The sequence below is a fragment of the Phaseolus vulgaris genome, chromosome 7, assembly GCF_051622355.1.
Source record: "Phaseolus vulgaris cultivar YP4 chromosome 7, ASM5162235v1, whole genome shotgun sequence".
NCBI classification, from domain to species: Eukaryota; Viridiplantae; Streptophyta; class Magnoliopsida; order Fabales; family Fabaceae; genus Phaseolus; species Phaseolus vulgaris.
In genome coordinates, this window is record NC_143504.1 from 8206923 (window position 1) to 8230147 (window position 23225).

At 29.4% G+C, this 23225-nt stretch overlaps 3 protein-coding genes across 3 annotated transcripts; 1 reads left to right on the top strand and 2 right to left on the bottom strand.

Moving 5' to 3' along the window:
• The first annotated feature begins 4173 nt into the window (after window positions 1–4173).
• Window positions 4174–6329, top strand: LOC137827851 (protein ROH1D). The gene has a single exon (XM_068634206.1). The coding sequence runs from the start codon at window positions 4765–4767 to the stop codon at window positions 5977–5979; it is 1215 nt and encodes a 404-aa protein (XP_068490307.1). The 5' UTR covers window positions 4174–4764; the 3' UTR covers window positions 5980–6329.
• Window positions 6330–9845: 3516 nt separating this feature from the next.
• On the bottom strand, window positions 9846–10848 carry LOC137828067 (HSP20-like chaperones superfamily protein). Its single transcript, XM_068634487.2, has 2 exons — window positions 10574–10848; window positions 9846–10500 (listed from the first exon to the last, which is right to left on the bottom strand). The coding sequence occupies exons 1-2, from the start codon at window positions 10719–10721 to the stop codon at window positions 10007–10009; spliced, it is 642 nt and encodes a 213-aa protein (XP_068490588.1). The 5' UTR covers window positions 10722–10848; the 3' UTR covers window positions 9846–10006.
• A 3383-nt stretch (window positions 10849–14231) lies between these two features.
• LOC137828021 (uncharacterized) lies at window positions 14232–16013 on the bottom strand. The gene is made up of 2 exons (XM_068634419.2): window positions 15187–16013; window positions 14232–14619 (listed from the first exon to the last, which is right to left on the bottom strand). The coding sequence occupies exons 1-2, from the start codon at window positions 15823–15825 to the stop codon at window positions 14434–14436; spliced, it is 825 nt and encodes a 274-aa protein (XP_068490520.1). The 5' UTR covers window positions 15826–16013; the 3' UTR covers window positions 14232–14433.
• Window positions 16014–23225: the final 7212 nt, after the last annotated feature.

Below are 23225 nucleotides of genomic sequence, written 5' to 3' on the forward strand. Positions count from 1 at the left end.
TGTTATGCATTTCAACATTAATAATATATTATACATATCTAAGACATATATAATTAGTCTCATCATTTATACATCATATCATTAGAGTAAACATGTATAAAAACATATAACAGACTCAACATTATCCTCATTTCAACATACCATTATTTGAGCAAGATCATATTGACCTCCTCATCAATATAAGCGAGACATCATCCATTTTGCTTGAGCAACACTATCAACGCTTGAGTGAAATGTGACCCAAGAGCATTACTCTCTTAGGGCCCCCCTCGCTCCAACGACGGTCTCATTGCTTGAGTGTTCCTCACGTGTGCATTATAGTCAATGCTTGAGAGACTACCACCATGTGAAAGAAATCCAATAAGTTTCAGAGAATTTCTTTATTGTCTTTGGACGTTTGAGCATCTAACCATTGCTTGAGCGCTTAGGCCATGTATCCCACACGACCTCACGTTAAGACACTTGTACATCATTTTTACACCTCGCTTAAGCATTAAAAATAATGTTTAAGCCATAAGTCACATTGCTTGAGAATCCTCTCCAACACTTGATTGATATGTTTCAAGAGGAGAGATAATAATTTTACATCTCTCTTACTCAAGCTACAAGGTAACACTAAAGTTATACTCCACGTCACTTAAGTGACTGACAAAATGCTTTAGTGATGCTAGGCAATGAGTGCAATGATTGCACACTGCTTGGATCTGGCGTGAGCGGCAACACGTTGCTTTAGCGATTCATGATCCAATAACATGCCAAACAACTCAAACTCAATATTTTCAAAAGTTTTTCACCATTTTAAGGGTTTCTTCTCCTTCCTAAACATTTACAGAGTAAATATTAGACAAACAACAACCCATGCCACAATATTTAACCACAATTTCATCATATGACACATACATTCACTGAAACCATTACATTATATAAAAGTATTACTAGCTCGCCCTTACTTGGATTGAAGCATGCATTGTCAACAATTTCTTTATAATCATTTTTTTGGCACCCGAACTCCCTTGGTAAGTATTTTAAAAATCAATCCAAAATAAAGTTATAATCGATCTAAATCGACTCATCAGACCTTAATATCCCAATTCTCCATAAGAATAATTTTTAAAGTAAAAAATAATACAAAGAAAAAAAGTTTTTTAAAATTAAATTTTATAAACTTAGAAATCAACGTTTAACTTTTGTTTATAGAGATTATGTACTCTGATTTATTTTAAAATTTAATATTAAAATATCATTACATCTTACAATAATTAGTTTATTATTCTACCAACTTTAACAAATCTTAGCTAAATTCTTTTATGAGTGACATATGTAACTACTTTATAACACTTTCTATAATCAAAGTTGATAAAGAAATTTTACTAAAATTATTTATTTGTAGATAGATAAAGTCATTTTTTAATTAATATTAGTTAGTTTGTTTAGACAATGTATGTAGAATTATTTTTTTATAATTACTAGCTAGTTTTATTTTGGATGCTACCTTTTTGTTTTTTTTTATGTTAACATTTTTGTTCGATCAACGTCATCAATGTTACGTTGTCAATATATTTTTTTTATGTAAAAAAAGGAAAAACTTTCAATGAAACCTTCACTATTTTGTCCAAATGTTAGTTGGAACATTTTTATAGTTGTTAATAGTTTGAAAAGTTCAAAAAATAAACTTTAGCCCATCTTATTGAAAAGATATCTCTAATTAATGTGAATTGAAATAATTCTGATCGATAAATAAAACCCTTATAACAATTAATTGAAAAACGTTGCAAATTGTAAGAAGAAAAACCTTCAACTAATACCAATTAATATTCGTAAATTATTTAATAAAAAAATCACTACATGACACATATATGATCGATGTTCAATTCAAAAATATTGTATAATCAATTGTGAATTTTTCAAAAATATTGGATAACCAATTATCAAATGGAAAAATCACCATAACGATTATCTTAAACATTAAATTGATTATCATTGCTTTAAACATTGTTTTTTGTGTTAAAGATTTGAAAAAAAAATTTAGAGGTTGTTAAGGTATTGTCAAATGTTTGCAAATGGTTAAAATTTAAAAAAAGGAAATTAGAACTTCGAATTGGAAAAATTGTGATTTAGAAACAATTTATTTAAGTTGAATACATGCTTATAGTGAATTTTACTCAAATCAATGTATTTTCGATAAATAAAAAATCAATGTGTACTAGAAAAGTTTGACATGACTCAATTTTTACTTAAACAAATTCATTTTTCCTGAAATAAAAGAATTCTCATTCAAGCTAAAAATTTTAAAAAATTCAAATAAATATTTATTTCTTCAAAAATATATGTTTTTTTTATATTTATAGAGAAAATATTGAATTTTATACTTTAATTGAATTGTTGGTATTTCTATCACATAAATTATTATGCATAAAAAATTGTAGTTGTGAATAATGAGTTGTAAAAAATAAATTGATATAATTTAAAATTAATAATATTATATAAATATAATATTTATTAAGAAGGTAACATTATGTGCTAATGGTAAAGTATATTAAATAAGGTGATATACGTAAAGAAATTAATATATGTGTGTGTACTATAAACACTTATCACTAAAAATATAACATAATGTTACTCATTGAATACTTCCATTAACTATCATGACTTTATACATTTAATTTTTTATATAATAAGATATGCTTATGAAGATGATGTTATAATAAAGAAAAATAATCATTGATAATATTTTTAAAGGGAAATTTCTTTATATATTTACGAATTTCTTGCAAATATAAGTTGAAGTTAAGAAATTGGTAGGTATTTTGCAATTCAGTTATGAAAAGAAAATCGTACGGCAAAGTTGATGTAACTTGTGGTTGGCTAAGTCATGACTTAAATTCCACAATTGATAAGGAAAAAGTAAAATAAAGAGATATTGATATGTAGATAATAATAATAAAGAAAAAGTAATGATGGATGTGAGTGTCACATCATAGCTACCAATACAACAATAATACCCATTGCTTCCTCCACCCATTAGAATCTCAAGAGATACATTGCACTTTTGAACCTTTCTACCAATTATTATCATTTCATTTTTCTTTTCTAGAAAGCAGCCAATAAAATGAACTTTGATTCAACTGACCCAGTCCCTCACGCGCCATCGTAGACTCGGTTGTTTCAGCCACGTCTTCTCTCACTAACCCATTCCCCCTTTTACACTTCCCTACATTTCTTTCAATTTTTTCTTTTCTAAAAATCTTCCATGTCAAAAACACAAATATTTTTTTTATCATCAATCACATGGATTACAATATTGGATTTTTAAAAGTAATTATTATAAATCATATCATAATTTTAATTTAAGATAATAATAATAATTTGATAAATTTAAATCTTAAAATTTAAACTCGTTTTCACCTAAACAATTATATTACGAGAGCTAGAAGTGAAGCTACCTAATAGTAATTTGATTATTTTAAATTTAAATAACTTTACATTTAAAGATGTAATAAATATTCTATATATACACATACATACTACTGAATGAGTATTATTATTTGAGCAGTTACATCAAGTACACACCGGAGTATTCCACGTGTCTTTCTCGGACCCATGTGACACCAAATCCCATCATTCCTTTACGTGGTGCCGCATGTATGGTTGTTCCAAACTCAAACCCTCAAATCCTTTAATAAAAAAAACTCTAAATTTTCTTCTGACATATTCTTATTATTTTTTTCTACATATTTGGTATATTAAATATTTAATCTGTTTCTACTAGTTTTAAATATATTAAACATTTTTTATTTAATACTAAAATACAGTTCAGTTTTAGGAAAAATTAGCTTTATTTTCTTTTTAATTTTTTCGAAAAATTAAAAAACTGGTAAGGTAACCCTTCCTTTCCTTTCTTCAGGTGTTGTCGTACAGGGGTGATAACTGAAATGTCACTGTTTGAAAATCAACGGCGTATACATAATCCGTACGTGTTTGTTGGGATCTACGCCGCTAACTAAGAATCTTGGTTCTTGCCACCGTGTCCGATACGTGTTGGGTGCGCGTTCAAACTTCTCTCTCAACCTTAAAATTTTCACTAATTAACCATGGATTAAAACCTAAACTTATTAATTATTTCTAATTGGGGAAAATAGATTTCCTTTTTTTTTGTGGGTTGTTATTTGTTTCTGCGCATTTCGCTGTTTTTATTTTCCAACCACCCTATTACGCGGTCCAATTGTCTCCAATATAAGCCCTCTCCTTCCTACTAGGGTTCCATGCCTCACTTCTCCCCACATTTCTCTCTTCTTCTCTCACTTCCTTGTCTGCTTCTCTCTCTATCGCCCTTTGAAATTTTCTGACTTCTGTTTTGGATTCTCAACTCCTTGTTTCACTCAGTTCAAATTTAAACCAAAATTAGGTTTTCCAATTGGAGTGACTATAATTTCAATTTTGAGGGATTTTTTTTGGTTTCAGGAGGTTCAATTTCGAATTTCAAGGAAAATTTAGAGTTTTCAATTCCTGGGTTTCAAATTGCAGCTGTAGAAGTTTTAAACCTGAGATTGCTATTATTATTCTTTTTTGGGGGTATCAGTTTCTTTGAGAATTGCGTGTGTGAAATTTGATTTTTTTATTTCTAGTTTTGAAAGTGAGGTGAAAAGATTTTAAAATTGGAGAGAACATTTCCTTTCGTTTGGATATTTTCTTTCTGGGTTTATGAGGCAGGTGTTGGAGGAGAGGATTGAGTGAGTTTGTGTAAGTTGCGTTGTGTACGAGAGAATGCCCGCGACGGACTACCGAGGGTCGTCTCCTGCATCTTTACCCCATTTTGGCCGTTCACTTTTCAGTCTTCGTCGCGAACAGGTTCACTCTATTTCCATGGAAGGGTCAAGCTTGGAGGCTGAGATGGAATCTTTTCAGCAACACGTCACTGACCGGTTCATGGAACTCTCTTCGGTTGCCCATGATGATTTGCTTTCACTATCGTGGATTGGGAAGCTCCTTGATTGCTTTCTGTGTTGCCAAGACGAATTCAGAGCCATTGTCCGCACCCAGAAGACACAGGTGTTGAGACCCCCCTTGGATCGCATGGTGTCTGATTACTTTGAGCGCAGTGTGAAGGCTTTGGATGTTTGTAATGCAATTCGTGATGGGATTGAGCAGATTCGCCAATGGCAGAAGCTGTTGGAGATTGTTCTCTATGCATTGGGGCATCAGAGGAGCATTGGCGAGGGCCAATTTCGAAGAGCCAAAAAGGCCCTCGTTGATTTGGCAATTGGGATGCTTGACGATAAGGACTCCAATGCCTCACTTGCGCATAGAAACCGGTCCTTTGGCCGCAGCACTGGTAGTAAAGATCATCATAACCATAGTCATGGTCACAATCATAGTAGCAGTAATTCCCATCATCGGTCTTTAGGGCATTTTCGATCGCTTTCATGGAGTGTTTCTCGGACCTGGTCTGCTGCCAGGCAGCTCCAAGCAATCGGGAGCAGCCTTAATCCACCTAAGGCAAATGATCTTGTGGCTTCCGGTGGCCTTGCAATGACGTTGTTCATCATGAATTCGATCCTGTTGTTTGTTATGTGGGCTCTTGTGGCTGCAATTCCGTGCCAGGACCGCGGATTACAAGTCCACTTTACCATTCCCAGGAATTTCTCCTGGGCTGTTGCATTACTCTCTCTTCACGAAAGGATCCTGGAGGAGTCAAAGAAGAGGGAGCGCAAGAATTCTTGTGGCTTGCTCAAGGAGATTCATCAGATTGAGAAATGTTCTAGATTGATGAATGAATTGTCTGATTCTGTGCACTTCCCGTTGACAGAGGAGAAAGAACGGGAGGTTAGACAGATAATGCAGGAGGTTTCACAAGTTTGTGATGCTTTGAAAGACGGGTTAGACCCTTTGGAGCGCAAAGTAAGGAAGGTTTTCCATAGAATTGTTCGCAGTCGAACAGAAGGGCTTGACTCTATTGGTAGGCCAACCCATGCTGAGTAACTTGTTACCCGCATCATTTATTTGTGGGTGCTGTAATGAAATAGAAGTTGAGATGATGTGATAACTTAATTTTGCTTCTATGGAAATAGAAGACTACTAAATGAAGAAGCGAATTACTAATGGATATAAAAAGTCGAAAATGACAGTCTGGTAATTTGAAATGAAGATTATGCCTACGAGGAAAGGGTGAGGTGGAGGATTCTTGTACTTAAAAATCATATAAAATGTATAGAATGTAGGATATTGAAGTAGATCATGGTGATCTATGCTGCTTGTTTCCTCTCCTCTTGTATTTGTCTTGTAACGTTGCTTTGTATAATCAAATTTCGCTGTAACTTTCTGCACCGTCATTGTATTAGCCAAATCCTTTTGGTTCATATACTAACAACATCTGTGTTTGGTTTGGGAGACCAAATTATGGTACAATCTTTATTTCCTTTGCAGTCTTGGGATTGTTTAATTTCCTTTAAACTGTAAGGACTCAACGTAGAAAAAGACATTCTGGTTCATATGCTTAAGTCTGTTTTTGTTCCACCATCATTTGTGGACTTGAATTCGGAATGACATTAATGTTGGTCAAGTACTTTTTTTTCTGCTCTATTTGACCGGTGTTAAGAAAATACGGTCTCAAAAAGATTTTGAAATAGCATTTGGGTTGGTCAATTAAAATCAGACCAGTGTGCACCCTTAAGCCATCCATTCACTGTAAGATCACATATATCGAATTGGAAATCTCACAAGTTTAGTTTGTTATCTGTGTCTTTATTTATTTGCCCGTTGAAGTTGATGGACTTTGACTTGGTTACTGCCATCCGGGATTGAATTTCAAGGCAGTGACAGTAGCTCTGGTCAATAAAAAATTGTTGTTTAGATGTCAATGTATTCTTTATGACATCTCTCAAAGTCATCATGATTTGGCTATGGGTGTAACATTTGTGCTAGAACTTGGAAATGTTTGAAAGGTTTTCTGATAGCTACTCACTCTTTTTCTGCTGGAAAATATCATGGTTTTGATTCAGCGGGTAAGACAATGCTAGAATTCGTTGTTGTTATTATTCGATTGAACACATTTTGTTTCTCATGTTATGTGAATAATTACAATCTACTTTTATATCTTTTAAGTGACATCGAAGTAATATTATTCAACAGCTGGGGCATTCAACTGTTAAATAATCACAATCTATTTTGATGTCTTTTTAAGTGTCTTCATGATGATTTCTACTAGTTTATCTTTATCTATCTGTATGCACATGCTATGTCTGCAACTTGTGCCTAGGTTTAGAAGAATGTATGATTTTTGCTTCAGGAGCAAACTATTCTCTTTCCAGCTCAATACAATATAAATACATTAAGAAGATAGTTTGCTTTTAATTATGTTATGTAATCTTAAATAAAAGAACAATTTCTGAGATACAATAGAATGACTAAAGTTGAAGGTATGATCTTTTATTTGTAGCTAGTTGATGTTGTAGCATGCAATTAAATGATAGTTTTGTTGTGTCCACCTAACCTAAGAGTTTGTCACGCATATGTTCCACAAGAAAAATTATAATTTCACAATCCAAAAGTGGTATACAAATTCCGATATAATGGTTTAAAAAAAATACAATAAAAATAAATTTTATAATTAAATAATATAAAAAAATGAAAAATGATACATTGACCACCTTGCTCCACTATACAACCATCTTTCTTTATTTAAATTTCAATTTTTGTATGAAATGACAAAAATACATTTTTTTTATATTATCAATTAAGAGTTGTATAATGGAACAAGTTGTCCCTCTATCATTCTTCTAAAAAAAATTAAAATAATAGTATTGAGAATTGTTGGATGAAAAAAAAAAATCTCAAGATTAGTTGAACAATTGGTGAATTAGTCTACTCAAGGTGAGGGGGTGTAAAAAAAAGAATTAGTCTACTCAAGGAGTTGTTAAAAAAAAACTACTCAACAGCAATGACTTTTTTGTACTTAATGTCCAAAAAAATATTTTCTATTTCAGTTTTATTAACCATGAGTACCATAAAAAAACATGAAAAATTACAGTAAGAATTTATTTGTATATTATATACATTAAAAAAAATAGTTTTTATTTTTCTAAAGCTCCGTATACCATAGTCTCTACTACTATAACAACAAAGCAACGCAGCCTAAAAGATTAGAAGCTGTAAAATAAAATAGAACCTTAACACGTGTTATTTAATGAAGATGCTGATTTGAAGTCATACCTTTTGGTCATGCCATATCTTACTCAAATAAACCCATTAATATTGTTTAAGCATAGTACAACAGCATATAATATTACTATATATAACACACATCAATACCCTTTTCTTTTTAGGGATTCACCCTCTCTCACAAAGTAACTAATCTCATTTTTGTATATGGTGCTTCTACACTCTTTTTATTTTATTTTTTCATGACATTAAATTACCTCCAATAAGAACGCAGAACCCTCAAATGGAGAGTTTGGATGTGAAAAAAAAATAGTAAAATTGTTCTTGAAATGAAAGTATTTGTAAAACACCACACCATTTAATTTTATCTTTCATAAATATAAAAAGTAAATAAATGAACTCCTCATAAACAGAGTTCCCGTGACACTGAGAAATAAAATAATGTTAATTTCAGGAGAAGATTCTCAAACAAAAATGGGTTGAGGTTCACAGTTAGAAGTTCAATATTTAGCCAACAGTCAACGCATGGATTCCTCTCCTATAAAGTGTGTTGAAAATAAATGTTTCCTTGTCTATTCTTAAAACATGTTATCAAAAAACAAAGACAAATGTTATCAAAATTAACATGACAATAATTTGATAGATTCCGAAGAAGAAACTCATCTATTTCTCGAATAGCTCCAACTTGTTTTTTAAGGAAGTAACTTCTACTTGTTCAGATCCCAAAGAGTAAAAAACTAAAAGAAAAAAGTAAACCTTTAATATATAATGCTACATATTTGATTAAATTATTTTTAATTTCTGATTTTATTTCTTCACTTTAATCAGTGTTCTCAAAATGCTCATTAAAATAACCAAACTTGAGGAAGAGGCATCAGCATTGTGATTTAAGTACTAACCCTTTTTTGGACCATTTTTGCAAATGGGCAACAAATATGTAATGGTGACAAGGTCAACTATTGGGCCTATTATACTTAGTACTCAAGTATATGCCACCCATTGTGAGAAAAAATATTTTAAACCATTCATGTTATTTACGGTTTAATTTCCATGCTTTGAGTATAATATACATTTTTAATAAGAAAGAAATTATTACATCCATTTCTTTTAAATTGATTACTGTAAAAGTTAATAAACTTGTGATAATTTTCTATTATGTTACAAAAGAAAAATTGGGTGGGTTTGAAAAGGCTTTTGAAGCACTTAATTTGACTTTTATTAAATGAGTGGTTTTATAAAATTTGTATGGGCTTCTTTTCAAAAAGTCAAATTCTAATTACTCTGAATGGAGATCTGAGTCTCCATTTTATACATACCCATCAAAGATTATCTATTTTAACTTATGTAGTTTTATTTTTTTATCCAAACAATCTATTATATTTCTGGTAAGAAAATTTAACATCCACTGTAATTAATCCTAAAAAAAAGAGTTTCAAAAGTCTATAAATCATAATAAATTTAACTTTAACTCATTCATTTTATAGTTTATATTATGCTATTTATTTTTTTATTCTTTTACTTTACTTAAACCTTATAGCGTCATATATAGAATATTATTTGATTTTCCCTTATATTTCAAAGATATAAAACTCTTTTTCATTATTGTTATTAACTAATGGACTCATAAATTGAAGTTTTTACTTCATTAACTACTCAATAATGGATATTCAAGTAGATACACCACTTCATAACTTAAACTGCTTATTCTCCATAACTATATATGTGGATACACAGATAATACATTATAGGTGGAGACTCTAAAAAAAAAAAAAAAATCCTTGAATAAACTTAAATTAACTCTTTCTCTTCACCCATTTCTTCCAATTTATACTGCATTACAAGAAAAAGATTAACTCTTTCTCGATCTAATATATTGCATTACAAGAAATAGAATAGTTACAAGCAAAGTTGATCCTCCAAAATAGAAAGGAGGACAAGGAGTCCATGGTGTTTTGTGCTTCTTCACCGGAGGTGTTTCCTCTTCAGTCTTATCTGCAACCTTTTCTACCTCTCTTTCCTCTGCCTCTGGTGCCATGCTATCTAAAACATTTTCTTCCACAATTACCTCATCTTTTTCCTGCACCTCCTCAATTTCAGTCATTTCTTTTCTCACTTCCATCTTTGGCATCACAATTGTCAAAACTGCATCCACTTCGTTATACTTAGCCTTGATCCGATCCAAAACCGCCCCATCAGGGATTCTAAACTTCTTCGCAAACCCTTTGGTTTTGAGCTCTTTCTTGAAAGGAATCATTTGCATTTCCTGCACCTCCCTCTCCCCACTCACCGAAATCTCAGTGCCATCTTTGCTGATATTGATGTCAATGTCCTCTTTCTTATATCCTGCACTTCCACATAAGCATACATGTTAATACAGAAAGAAAAGATTAACATAACTCTACAAGAGTGAAGAAACCTTTAAGATGTGCAGTGAGGGTGAGCTTTGCATCAGTTTCTTTACAAAAGAAGACAGGTCCTGATCTGTCTTTGGCAAACTGAAAATCAGAAACAGAAGTGCTTTCATCTTTGGTTCTTGTGATCTTCAGCCCCAACTCAACCTCCATGATCCTTAATTTTTCCTCAAAATAAGGGATCCTTGTATCACCAAGAACAAAACTGTGCAAGTAAAGCACATATTCATTTCTTTACTATATAGTATGTATGGGAAAAGCTACTATAACTTGGTGAATTGCTTTACTGTTAGTATTCCTATTTTTTATACCTTTGAGAACCTACTATTGCTTTTGGACACTTGAGTGTAACATGAAAGCTGTAGAAAACATGGTTGTCCTATAAATATTATTATGCTGTGTTACAGCAATAGTATTGGGCCAAAATATATGAAGCCTCGTTTCACAAATGAACTGGGCTACTTTTGTTACTATCTAGAGTCTAGCAATTTTAAGGTTTGTGGTGTTTTCACTTTCATTACAATCCATGTTGCTCTCACTGTGTGTCTGTGCTCATTGCAGAACATGTCCACCATTTGCTGAATCTATAAGATTGATTGCTACTTCTTCTCCATCACTTTCTACTCAACTAATCATGTAATAAAAAAGGTACTTTGATAACAAAAATGTTTTATTTAATGATCGTTACGGATTAAATTTGCTTTAATAAAATATTATTATTTTATTTGTTTAATGCTAATATAATATATAAAACAGTATTAATAGGACATGATACATATAAATTTATAAAAAAATTTAATTTTAATTTTACTTAAAAGTATAATAAGTTATGAATATGAAAGTCAACTAATTTAATATATTATATTTAAGTTCAACAATAACCGATAAAATCAGTTAACAATTAGAACTCTCTTAAAAAACTAACTACAGTACAAAACTACATATTTTTAAAGTCAATCGGTATAATCTTCTATCTATCTATTTTTTTATTCAGGGCTCATTCAACTGCTGTTATTCCAATTTAAATTAAACTCAAGACTTTTAAGAAAATTTAAATTGAACACTAAATAAATTCTTATTCAGCTATTTAAACTCATCAGTTTGGTTTTAATATGAAGAGTAGTTAGAATTAAATCTGAAAGCTGGTGTAGATCTTTAGTAAAACATCTTATTTTAAAATCTTATATTACTTTTAGTAAGTATTTTAATGACAATATAAGATCTGATAATATATCATTCAAGATTTACTTTACTAATAGATTTCAGCTTGAGATTTTAAATAACTTTTTTTATAGATCTCATAAATGTTTTTGTAGTAAAAACAAGTTTAAGATATGAATTTTTTATCATTATAAATATCTTGAGAGTTTTTATAGAAAAATACATCTTAATCTTAAAATCAGCATTAAAGATTCATCACTGAAAAATCTCTAATATAATATGTGGTGTAGTTAATTTATTCAATGATGGTAATAATTGTCACTTGTAATGAAAGTATTAGATGGATATTAACATTTTGTTGGATGCCAACTTATCTTTTTCCGAAATAAAATACACTCAAAATGTTGAATGGGATCGAATGTATGATTGGGTCATCCAATAAAGTTGGAACTAAATGATGACCAATTTAAAAGCAATACAAAGTATTCAGATTCATCAACTTTTCAAATTTTGGTTTTATTAACTTGAACCAACCCATATAATTTGATTTAGATTAAGTTGGGTTGATGGAAAAATGAATATGAAAATATTATAATTATTATTTATGCATGAATTAAGTTTAACTTATGAAATAAATTAATTTTTTATTTAAAATTGTTTAAAAAGAAGTTTGATGAATCTACCTTTACAATTTAGATTAGATTTTAAATTTATTCAATTTTACAAAATCGACTTATAAAATTTTTTTACACTAATTTAAATAATTCTGATATTATATTAAAAATTAATTTTAAATTTAATTCAAATTTACAGAATTAATTTGTAAAATAAGATTTTGATTAATTTATATAATATAAATTGATTTTATTTCTTATTAATCTGTAATGTGTTGTGTATTGAAATAAGAGAAAATTATGAGATTTTTGGTGTTATGAAGTTTGTTTGTGAAAAAAAAAAATGAATGAGAGAGGACTGTGTGTGATGGACCTTCAAAATGGACTATGATTTGGGTAAGCAATGTGTGAGTATTGATATTCTTTTATTTTTCTTCCAAAACTAAACTTTCAAACATAATCCGACATAAAACCAATACTTTGTGTTCGTTATTCAATCATCCGGGCCCATTTGTTGTCCTCTTCCCACTTTAATTGAAACCTCTTTGAATTTTGGCAACGTTGATATTTGCATATGTGATTGTGATTTTTTCACTGAGATTGCATTTTCTTATGGTCATCATAATTTTGCAAAAAAGTGGCTTATTTCTATCCTACTTCTGTCGGTAACCACTTACTACCCGTTACCCCTTAAAATTTAATATAGTGATTGCTGTATAAAGTAAAAAGTAAAATTAAGTAAAATCAGAAAGTAAAATTCTCATTGTGTGCGTTGTCCATATTTAAGCTTTATGTCCCCACCTTTTCAAATAAAGATATTTCCAAATAAAATATATTTTTTCCTTTTCCAGAATCAAACCTAGGCCTTGTTGAGTATTTAATTAAATTTGTTGTTGAGTAATTTTGAAATTGATACTTATACTCGATTAGTGTTTGAAGTGTATAAGGTTGTATTTATGGAAGTGAAATTTGATTAATGAATCAGTGAGATGGTTGAGCTTTTGTTGGTGCACTTGAAGTTATGGGTTGTGAAAGGTACATGGCTGCATGTTGTTTCAGGAAATAGAAATAGTCTTTTGAAGTTGTTATGTGACTATGGGTAGAAGTTACTTGATTGTTTAGTATAAATAAACAATTGATCTGTCGCTTTTTTCTAGAAGAACCAACGGAAGGATACTGAATTTGTTCATGAGTTATTGATATTGAATTGAAAAGTTAAATTAGATGTAGGAAAGATATTTGGAATGTTAATTAGTATATAATTGTTATATAGGTCCTTCAAATATTTTTGTTGTTCTGAAAGAAATTTGGTATTTATTATTTTTTTTTGACATCTTGTATGGAAGAGAATGTGTTATCATATTACTAAAAAAAATAGTAAATTTTAGAGAATAAAATTTATTAATTTTTAAATTAGTTTTTATTATTGATAAATAATTTTTAATTTGATATTTAATAAACATGTTAAATTTTCAGAGGTGTTTTTTTAATAGGATTGAAGTATCTTAATATTCTCATTTATTCATTATTTCTTTATCCATTAAAACAAATCTAGGCAGAAATGTTTAAGAAATTGAATTGTCAATGGATTACATCTCGTTTAGAGACGTTAATTTCTAATTCTAATTTGCTTCTTTTATGCATATTTCAAATAATGAAAAAAAAATACAATTATTGAATCAACTTTGAAGTAAGTATAACAATTCATGTTATTCGTTTCTTCTTATTTTTCTCATTCTTTTCAATATATATATATATATATATATATATATATAATGTATGTATGTATTTTATTAATTTAAAAATAAAATATTTTGTGATATATATATCTAAATTAATTAATGATTGTCTCCTAACATATTGTGTGGAACACATGATATACTTTAAAAAAAAAACAATCTCAAACCATTTCACAATATATTTGATGATTATAAGGAAATATTGTGGACAGAAGCCATTCACTCCCAAAATAAAGTGGAAGATATGTAACTTAAAGACACAGAAACACATGTAAAGCGAAAAGCATACAGGGAAGTAGAAGGAATATATATGGTCTTATTGGTTGCATAATTATAAATGTTTGGTTTTGATCATCCGAAGAAGTGGTGGCGCTTCTCTGAATGAGATTCCTCTTCCTGTTCCTTTGCTTCCTTTTTCTCATGATGCTCATGAAAGGCAAATCCACCAGCTCCCACCGCAGCTGCTGCTGCAACCTCCTCTTCTATCTTGTGCTTGTGTTCGTGCTCTGGGTCTTTCTCTCTCTTGTGCTTCTCATGCTATATTTATATGTACATATCAAACTTCAATTCTCATTTTATGTTTCCTTTCAAAGCATATCTCAAACAAACCATATTTCATACACAAGTTAATTCTAGATAAATCAATAACTTTATTGCACATATCAATGTGTAGAAAGAAAGACAATTTATATTATTAAATTTATTTAAATTATAATATGAGGATCCGTAAAGTCTATTTATAAAAATCACTTTACAAAAAAAAAGAACACATCGGTGACAAATTTTTACGAGATTTCAAAATCAGAAATAAAAAAAAGGTCTTGGTTTGAAAATAATCATCAACGTCTACCTCATTCTGACTGGATTGGGTGATGTGAAAGAGATAGTTAAAAAAGATAAAAAGGAAAATATATATAAGAACTGCAAATAAGTGATATGGTAAGTAAGAAACAAAGATCAAGTAAATGAGATCAAACAGAAGAAAACATTATAGTGGATACGTTAATTGATAACTTTTTGAAGTGAATTGTGTGAATAGTGTTACATAATATGCATGTATGTATGCAGTATAAAGCAAATAAGAATGGTAAAGAAAGTTATTACCAAGGCGTAAGCACCAGCAGCTGCAGCACCTAACTCGCCAAGGTGCTCAAGATGCTTGTGGTGCTTCTCCTCCTTCTTGTAATCAACATCATCATCACGTTCATCGCTATCATCCTTGTAGCCGCCACCACCACTTTTCTTGCCGTAGCCACCGTCAGCGGTATCAGAGTACACATCCCCACCACCAACGCCATAGCCACCACCAGCACTTGTTTTGGTGTAGCCAGCATCGGTGGTGTCAGAATATCCACCACCAGTGCCATAGCCACCACCGGCACTTGTTTTGGTGTAGCCAGCATCGGTGGTGTCAGAGTATCCACCACCAGTGCCATAGCCACCACCGGTACTTGTTTTGGTGTAGCCAGCATCGGCAGTGTCAGAGTATCCACCACCTGTGCCATAGCCGCCAGAAGACTCATCAATGGCAGAATAACCTGTTTTTCTGCGGCCTTCATCATAGCCTCCACCAGAAGGGTCGTCACTAGAAAATGATGTTTTGTTGAAAGTAGTTTCGTATTCAGCAGCAGCAGAAGACTCATAGGATGTGTTGTCGTAACCAGTCTCGGTGTCTATGGGCTTAGTCTCCTCATGCTTGTGGTGGTTGAAAAGGTGGTGGTGGTGGTGCTTCTCTTCGGCCATGGTGGTTGTTGGGGATAGTTAATGAATGGAGAAGAAGGTAGAAGGGTGAGCAGGGAAGTGAGTTGAAGTAAGATGGGATGTGATAGTTGGGAAGGAGTAGTTAGGTATTTATAAAGTGGTGGTGACCATGTAACCTGTTACACGATTCTTAACTTCCTGCTTTTTTGGTAGGGCATTAAATTATCTTCCATAACTAGCAAATTCTGCCTCTTACTTTTATCATTATTTAAAAAAAAATCTTTTAATAATTGAAATAATCTATATTTTTATAAATAATTTTATTTTTTAAGCACTTTCAAGTAAAGTCAGATTATTATAACTTCATATTTCTTTAATAAATATCTTATTGATATCAAATATATTAGTTTGATCGATGGTTAAGTTTTGTTCAAACATTTAACTAACTATTTTTATTAGAATTTCTCCTTCCACTTTTTTTTTATTATATGATGTATTTTTTTTTTTTGTAATTACTTGTTTGGAGTTGTCATATATATGATATATTAACAAATGCTTGTTTGGAACGCGAAAAATAGATCAAATTGGACGAAAGACAATGAAGTTTTTCTTGATTTATAATGATACTGTTTATAGAAGACAAGGACAAAAATAAGCACAATTTTCATATATTAACCTCTTGTGCTCAGTGTTTGACGGGCATTGGTGCTAACGTAAATAATACATATGATTATTGTTTAACCGGTGAAGTAGTAATAAATCGTTTTTCAAATACTTTTTCAATAATTATATTTTTTACAACAAACAATAAATGCATTATTGAAAAAAATGGCATGAATAGTATTCGAGGATAATATTTTCATATAATTGAGCTGCGTGAATAAATTATTGAGTTATACACTACTCGTATACTTTCGTATAAACGGAGACATGTAAAGAATTTAATTTAATGGAATGCAGGAAATGTATAAAGGTTGTGTATTAAAATTAAAATTATATGTAATGTTATAATTTATTTTTTAAAACTATAATATAAAAGGCTTAATAATTGTCAATTATTAGTTCTTATTAAAAATTATGATTTATCTTCTCTCTCAGTTTTTTTTTTATTTTCTACATAAAATTTGGATTCAAACTTTTCTTAGGAACTCAGCTAATTTATTATAAACCAATCAATTGTTGGTTATTAAAGTTTAATTATATTAGAACGAAAATATAAATATATTTTGTATAATTATTTAATTATAAATTCTGATATATGATATTAACTCTTCTTATTTATAACCAAAAAAAAAGAAAAAACTTAACACACGTATATAAGGAAGTCAATTAGCTACATTAAAATCTACTTGTACTAAATAAAGAATACAAGTTCTGATGGTATAACTAAAGGTCAAACATTAATTAAAATTAAGGTAATTCAAGAGAAAATATTATTAAATAAAGTAGAGATAATTTTTTTTTTCTCTTTTCCGCATGTGAATGAAAACAAGCAGGAGAGAAAGGCATTTCCACACTCTTCACAAACATCATGCATTTGATCCACGTCCCCCCATTCTTTCAAAGATCCCACGTAGTAATATAATAATAATTAAAAAATAAAAATAGATAATGATAGTAATAATGATAAATGTTTAAAATAAAATAACATACTGATAATATTTATAATAATAATAATAAATATTTATTTATGTTTACATTAAAAAAAAATTACAGCATGAATTAAATAATATTTAAAAAAAAATTGCTTCTTCTCAACCAATCTTTATTTTACCTCTTTATATAGTTTTATCCATATTTTTTTTTATACTTTCACTTCTTTTCTTTATCTCTCAATTTTTTTTGTTCAATGCCAAACTTAGCCTCCATAAGTAGTAAGTACGAAATTTTATTGAAGTATTACGAATAAAAATAGAACAATGATAATAAGTTAAGGTTGAAACCTAAATTCAAATAGTGCAACAAAAACGAATCAAAGGATTAACAGATCTTAAAATCTTGTAGAGTTAAAGAATTTATTTTATTTTATATTTTGTTGTCCACTTATATTTTCTTTTATAAAAATACCCCATATACATTAAATATTTGTACTGTTGCAGAAAAAAAAAATTAGGACAAAAGATTTTAATGATTATGTTGCAAAATAATAGAAAATAACAAATAAAAGAAAGATAATTGAAGTGGATAAGATTGGGTGTGATGGTATGGGACCATTTGAATGGCAGTTGTTACTTGACGAACTGTTCGTTTGTGTCGGCAACAAAAGGACATTCCATTTCATGTGTTTAAGCATATTCTTTCTCAAAAAAAAATAACTAAATCTATATATTGCTGTTATAAAAAAAATTGATGAATGGCTAATGTAAGAAAAAATATATCATCCATCCATAAAAAAACTTAAATATTCTTTTAAATATCTCATATCTTATTAGAGAGATATGATCTTACAATAATTATAATGTTTTTATAAAGTTAATTAAGATTTAACATTTAAATTTAAATACTGAGAAATAGATTTAAAATTAACGTATAATATTAAGACTACTAATAAATAAAATCAAGTAAGATATTCAATAAGTTATGTTTAATTTTTTTAAAATAATTATTATAAAAAATATTTTTTTATTAATTATTGTATAATAATTGATAAATAATGTAATTTTTATATTTTAAATTGAAGAAAATTTTACACCTGCCAGTTACACGTGAAGACATGCGAATTGTCTATATACAGTTAGATAAATTTGTGGTTTCCAACAAGACTTTAAGATTGATATAATATAAAGGTTGTCTATATATCAAATCTCACAAAAAAAAACATAAAACAAAATAGCACATCAAATATAGGTAGTCATTTGTCACACGAAACCATACAACTTATTTGTGACCTCACACTTGTAATATTAATATCTTAGCTAATTAAAAATCACACAATAATTTAATTTTGGTTTCAGCTGGGAAGAATAATTGATTTTAACAGATTAAAAAGTTATTATGCAATTATGCTTAATCGTGTTATAAAGAAAACCCATAATTTAAGAGCAACTATCTAAAATATTGAATATATTTAGCAAAACAATGATATTATGGCATTAGACTACAATAAGAAAAAACTTCACTTAGTAAGAATTATCTATGAATAAAAAACTGTGGAAATAATTGTAAAATGAAACAAAAATGATAAAGTTTTTGTTTAGTTTTTGTTTGGTTTATGTGAATTGAAGGAAACTTGGGTGGCATATTCAGCCTTACACGTATTGGCCATGTATGGGACATAGTTGTGACACTTTAATTAATTAATTGATTGAATTTAGACTTGAATTTGGTAAGATTAAAGATTGTGGGTCAAATCACAGCCACGTGCTGCTGCCACGTATACAACACGGAGTAATAGAAATAAATAAAAATAAAAATAAAAATAGGGAATTATGTTAGTGGTTGGATTCTCGTGATGTAACTTCATGATTGTCGAATACCAGATTATTTAGGATCTAGATGATCACATGCATTGTTCATTTTGTTTTTATCTATGATTTTTTTTTAATCACAAAAGTATAATAATAATTTTGTTGGTTTGAGTTTTGCTTAATTGGGAAATTTCAAGTTCATATCGAATTGAACTATAGAGGTCATTAAAGAAAAATTATTAATGGGAAAAACGAATTATGTTCTCTTTCTATTTCGTTCAAAATTTGATTTATTTATGCCAAAACCCACTTCATTTTTATAAATCACTTTTTGGAACAATGTTTACAATACATTCATTAAATACAGTATTCGTTTACTGATATTTTTTCCGTTCAGAATTTACTATACTTTTTTTATATAAATAATTTTTTTTTTGTTCTTTTACTTGTGATTTAAGTATTGTATGTTATATAGAATGATAAACATAAAATATGTTGGTTTTTATTAAAACCTAAATGTTGGAATACTTGTCTAACCTCAACTTGGTTTTATTAGAGTTTTTTTTTTTATATTTAAGATTTCTGGCATATTTAAACGATTTTCTTCACAATTTTGCTATATAAAAAAGAATCAATATTTTTTTTATAAGTTAATACAAACTTATACGCAAGTAAAGATATTTTTTTTAAAATAAATTATATGAAAGAATTTTCACAAATTATTTTAATTTGTAAAAAAAAATATTTTTTATTCGTCTAATTAAGTTATTTAGATATATCCTTGTTCAACATTTTAAATTAAGTTTGAATATGTAATACTTGTTATGCAAATTTTCAAAATCTTTCGCTATTATTGTAATGAATCAGAAAAGTATTTTTTTTTCACTGTAATAACATGATTAAAATGTTGTTTGTTTATGCAAAATAAAAAACTTATTTATGCCAATGTTCTTCTGTTATAATAAACAACTCAATTAAATTTTATAAGAAAAAAGTAATCCGACAGAAACAAAAGGAAAATATAGGAAATATCTATTTAAATGACTAAAATCTGTGCAAAGAATTTGAGAAGATTTCATTTAAAGTAGCTATGAAAAATGAATTGGTAGGTATATTATAATATTTTTTCCAATAAAACTAAAAATTTAAATATGGTAGAGATGGTTCCTTGCTTTGCTACTTTTTGTTTATGAGGATATTGATATTCTTTTAAATTATATGCTTATTATCAACCACGTGTCTAATGTAATTAAATAAATAGGAATACACATTAATGTTAAGTGAGATACCTAATAACAATAACAATTATTGCATTGAAAAAGGGATTTATTAAAAAAAATCAAACATTGCCGACATGACGGGTCCAAAAACAAGGGCAATTCTAGGACTCCCGAACATTAGGCCCATATACATAAAAGGGCTTCAATTAAGTTGGGGCAATTTCTTCCTCCATCTCCATAGTTCCTTCCTGCACCTCCATAAATTTTTTTGTTCCAAAACTATCCTACAGCAAAAGGGGCAGTTTTTTTTTTTTTTTTTTTTAGAATTCGTAAACGTTTTGAATTCTAGAATTTAGAATAAAAAATTTTAAACTTTAGAAGGTATTTTGTGAATTTAAAAATTCAGAATACAAAATTGTAATTAAAATTTTAGAGTTCGAAATTTTAGAATCTAAAAAAAATAAGAAGAATATGTGTGTTAATAAAAAAAATGAAGAAAAGGGTAAAGTTGTCATTTGATCTCTTATACGGAGGTGCAGAAAGAGAGCATAGAGGTGTAGGAAGAAATCGCCTTAAGTTGGGTGGATAAGGCTCATTATGAAGCCAACCTATGATGTTAGAGTATATGACTTTAAATAAGAGGGGTGAATTGTTTATGAAAGATTTTCGCAAACTTTGAAGGTATAATGAAATTCAATGCAAAATCACAAATATAGAAATTCAAAAAGCAATCAATCAAAATCTGTTTAAGTTGATTGTCAAAAAATCAATCATTGTTTTTGCGATTCAACCGGTTGTTTTTATCAGTAGAGTTAAAAACAACTTAAAAGCATAATTTAAATGAGTTCAGGGCAATAGAAAAGCACACAAGCAATTTATACTAGTTCACTCTTATTCCAAGAGTTACATCCAGTCCCTAGAAAACCACGGGATATATACTATGCAATCAAAATTCAGATTACAAACACATCACCAAATAAGTGACTTTAAACACCTCAAGTCACACACTTCCTATCAGAACACCCTCTGATTTTGCACTTACACACCAGTATTCAGAAATACTAGAGATACAGAAAGGATTACACCCGATGAAGATCAAATCAAAAGATTGCATCAATCATATTCCACTTTTTTGAGAAAACCCAAAAACTTGAATGCAAATCTTGAAAACTCAAATTTGTTTTCATACTTTAAAAAATGTCTAAAACTGTTCTCTCTTAAAGATGTTAAGAACATTTAAAGGATCCTATTTAGTTAGAAAACATTTAAAGTTGATTTGCAAACTTAACATAAATTGTGTTATGCATTTTCAACAAACAATCGGTTGAATTCTCGAAACAACCGATTAAATCAGTTTGTCAGCAAAGTCAACCAAGTCAAACAACTTCAAATCCTTTTCAAAAACCTCTAAGTGTCAAAAATCGAATGAAACGATGAAATAACTGGTTGTTTTTCCACTTCGTTATACAACAATCTTTTTCAAAAATGTTTTGATTCCAAACTGTTTTAGATTCAAACAAAGAGTAAATTACACATTAATCTATCCAGATCCCACCTACACAAGTAACAACTTCAGTCTTTCATCAAACACCATGGATTTGGAGACATCAAAGCTTCAAGATCATCCTTAATCATCTATGGTCCTAGAAATATTAGAACCCTCTTCTAATACATTAAGGTTTTAGCCTAGGAACCGTGTTGACCTACTCTCAGCCGCTTCACTTCACGGAATCGTGCATCCCTTGCGTTCAACATGGTGCTTAATTCAACGCTTTCTATTATTCTTATTTCCTCGTGTTATTCATATTTAGGTTACATGTTTTTATAGAGTTTCGGAGTTTTTATTTTCTCTTTGGAATGATCATAAAAATGCAAATTTTATTACAATTTGTAACCTAACCTGTGATTCGAAATCAGGAATTTAAAAGTTATTCTTTTTGTCTGTGATTGAATGTGGATTAAAAATTGGGTTTTAGTGATTTTGGGTTGTTTTATTTGAATCTGACCCTTGTTTTTTTTAGGCTTTGGTGGCAAATGAGGAGTTCCAGCACATACTTCGTGTTTTGAACACGAACGTAGATGGGAAGCAGAAGATAATGTTCGCCCTGACCTCAGTCAAATGAAGTTGGGGATGACTTGGAGAGACTCAAGAAAATCAAGTGATTACTGTTTTTGATTGTGTGTTTTTATGCAAAAAAAATATTTAGCTATAACTGATCCATTTCACTTTTAGTGATTACATTGTTAATCATGCAATGGTTAGAGTGATATTGGGATTCTTAACAGTCTTTTGCTCATTAAACAATCTGATACCAACAATCTAATTCTTTCGCACATTTTGATTTCAATTATGCTGAATCTCTGTTCTTTCCGTAAGCAATTTCTGAATATAATCTATATATTGGAACTGTTTTAAAATGAAAACTAAGAAATGCATGTGAATAAAACAATTGTACTATCACTAAAATTTTGCTTTATCTAGTACTATCACTTTTTTTAAATTATATTTTTACATGTAAAAATTAAACATATATAAGACGACATTACTGATTTTGTTAGACATACTAATGATTATTTGACTGTCATTACTTCACTTAGACATACTATTGATTAATTATCAATGTCATTAATTTAGCTTGGAAAAAATTTAGGTACGGACAAAAATTAAAAGGTTAAAAGTAAAAGAATTTTCGTTTTTTTAACCTAAAAGTGTCTTCTAAAAGAAAATTTATTTTAAAAACTTTGATTTTGTTTGAAGGTAGTTATTTATTTTTGTAAAAAGTGAATATATAAACATACTAAAACATTGGTAAAA

Bases quoted from the DNA above. Each gene is read 5' to 3' on its own strand.
- LOC137827851 (XM_068634206.1), top strand. From the start codon at position 4,765: ATGCCCGCGACGGACTACCGAGGGTCGTCTCCTGCATCTTTACCCCAT.
- LOC137828021 (XM_068634419.2), bottom strand. From the start codon at position 15,825: ATGGCCGAAGAGAAGCACCACCACCACCACCTTTTCAACCACCACAAG. The intron at 14,620-15,186 runs GTAATAACTTTC...ATATAAATATAG, and splicing joins CTGCTGGTGCTTACGCCTTG to CATGAGAAGCACAAGAGAGA.
- LOC137828067 (XM_068634487.2), bottom strand. From the start codon at position 10,721: ATGGAGGTTGAGTTGGGGCTGAAGATCACAAGAACCAAAGATGAAAGC. The intron at 10,501-10,573 runs GTTTCTTCACTC...GTGGAAGTGCAG, and splicing joins CCTCACTGCACATCTTAAAG to GATATAAGAAAGAGGACATT.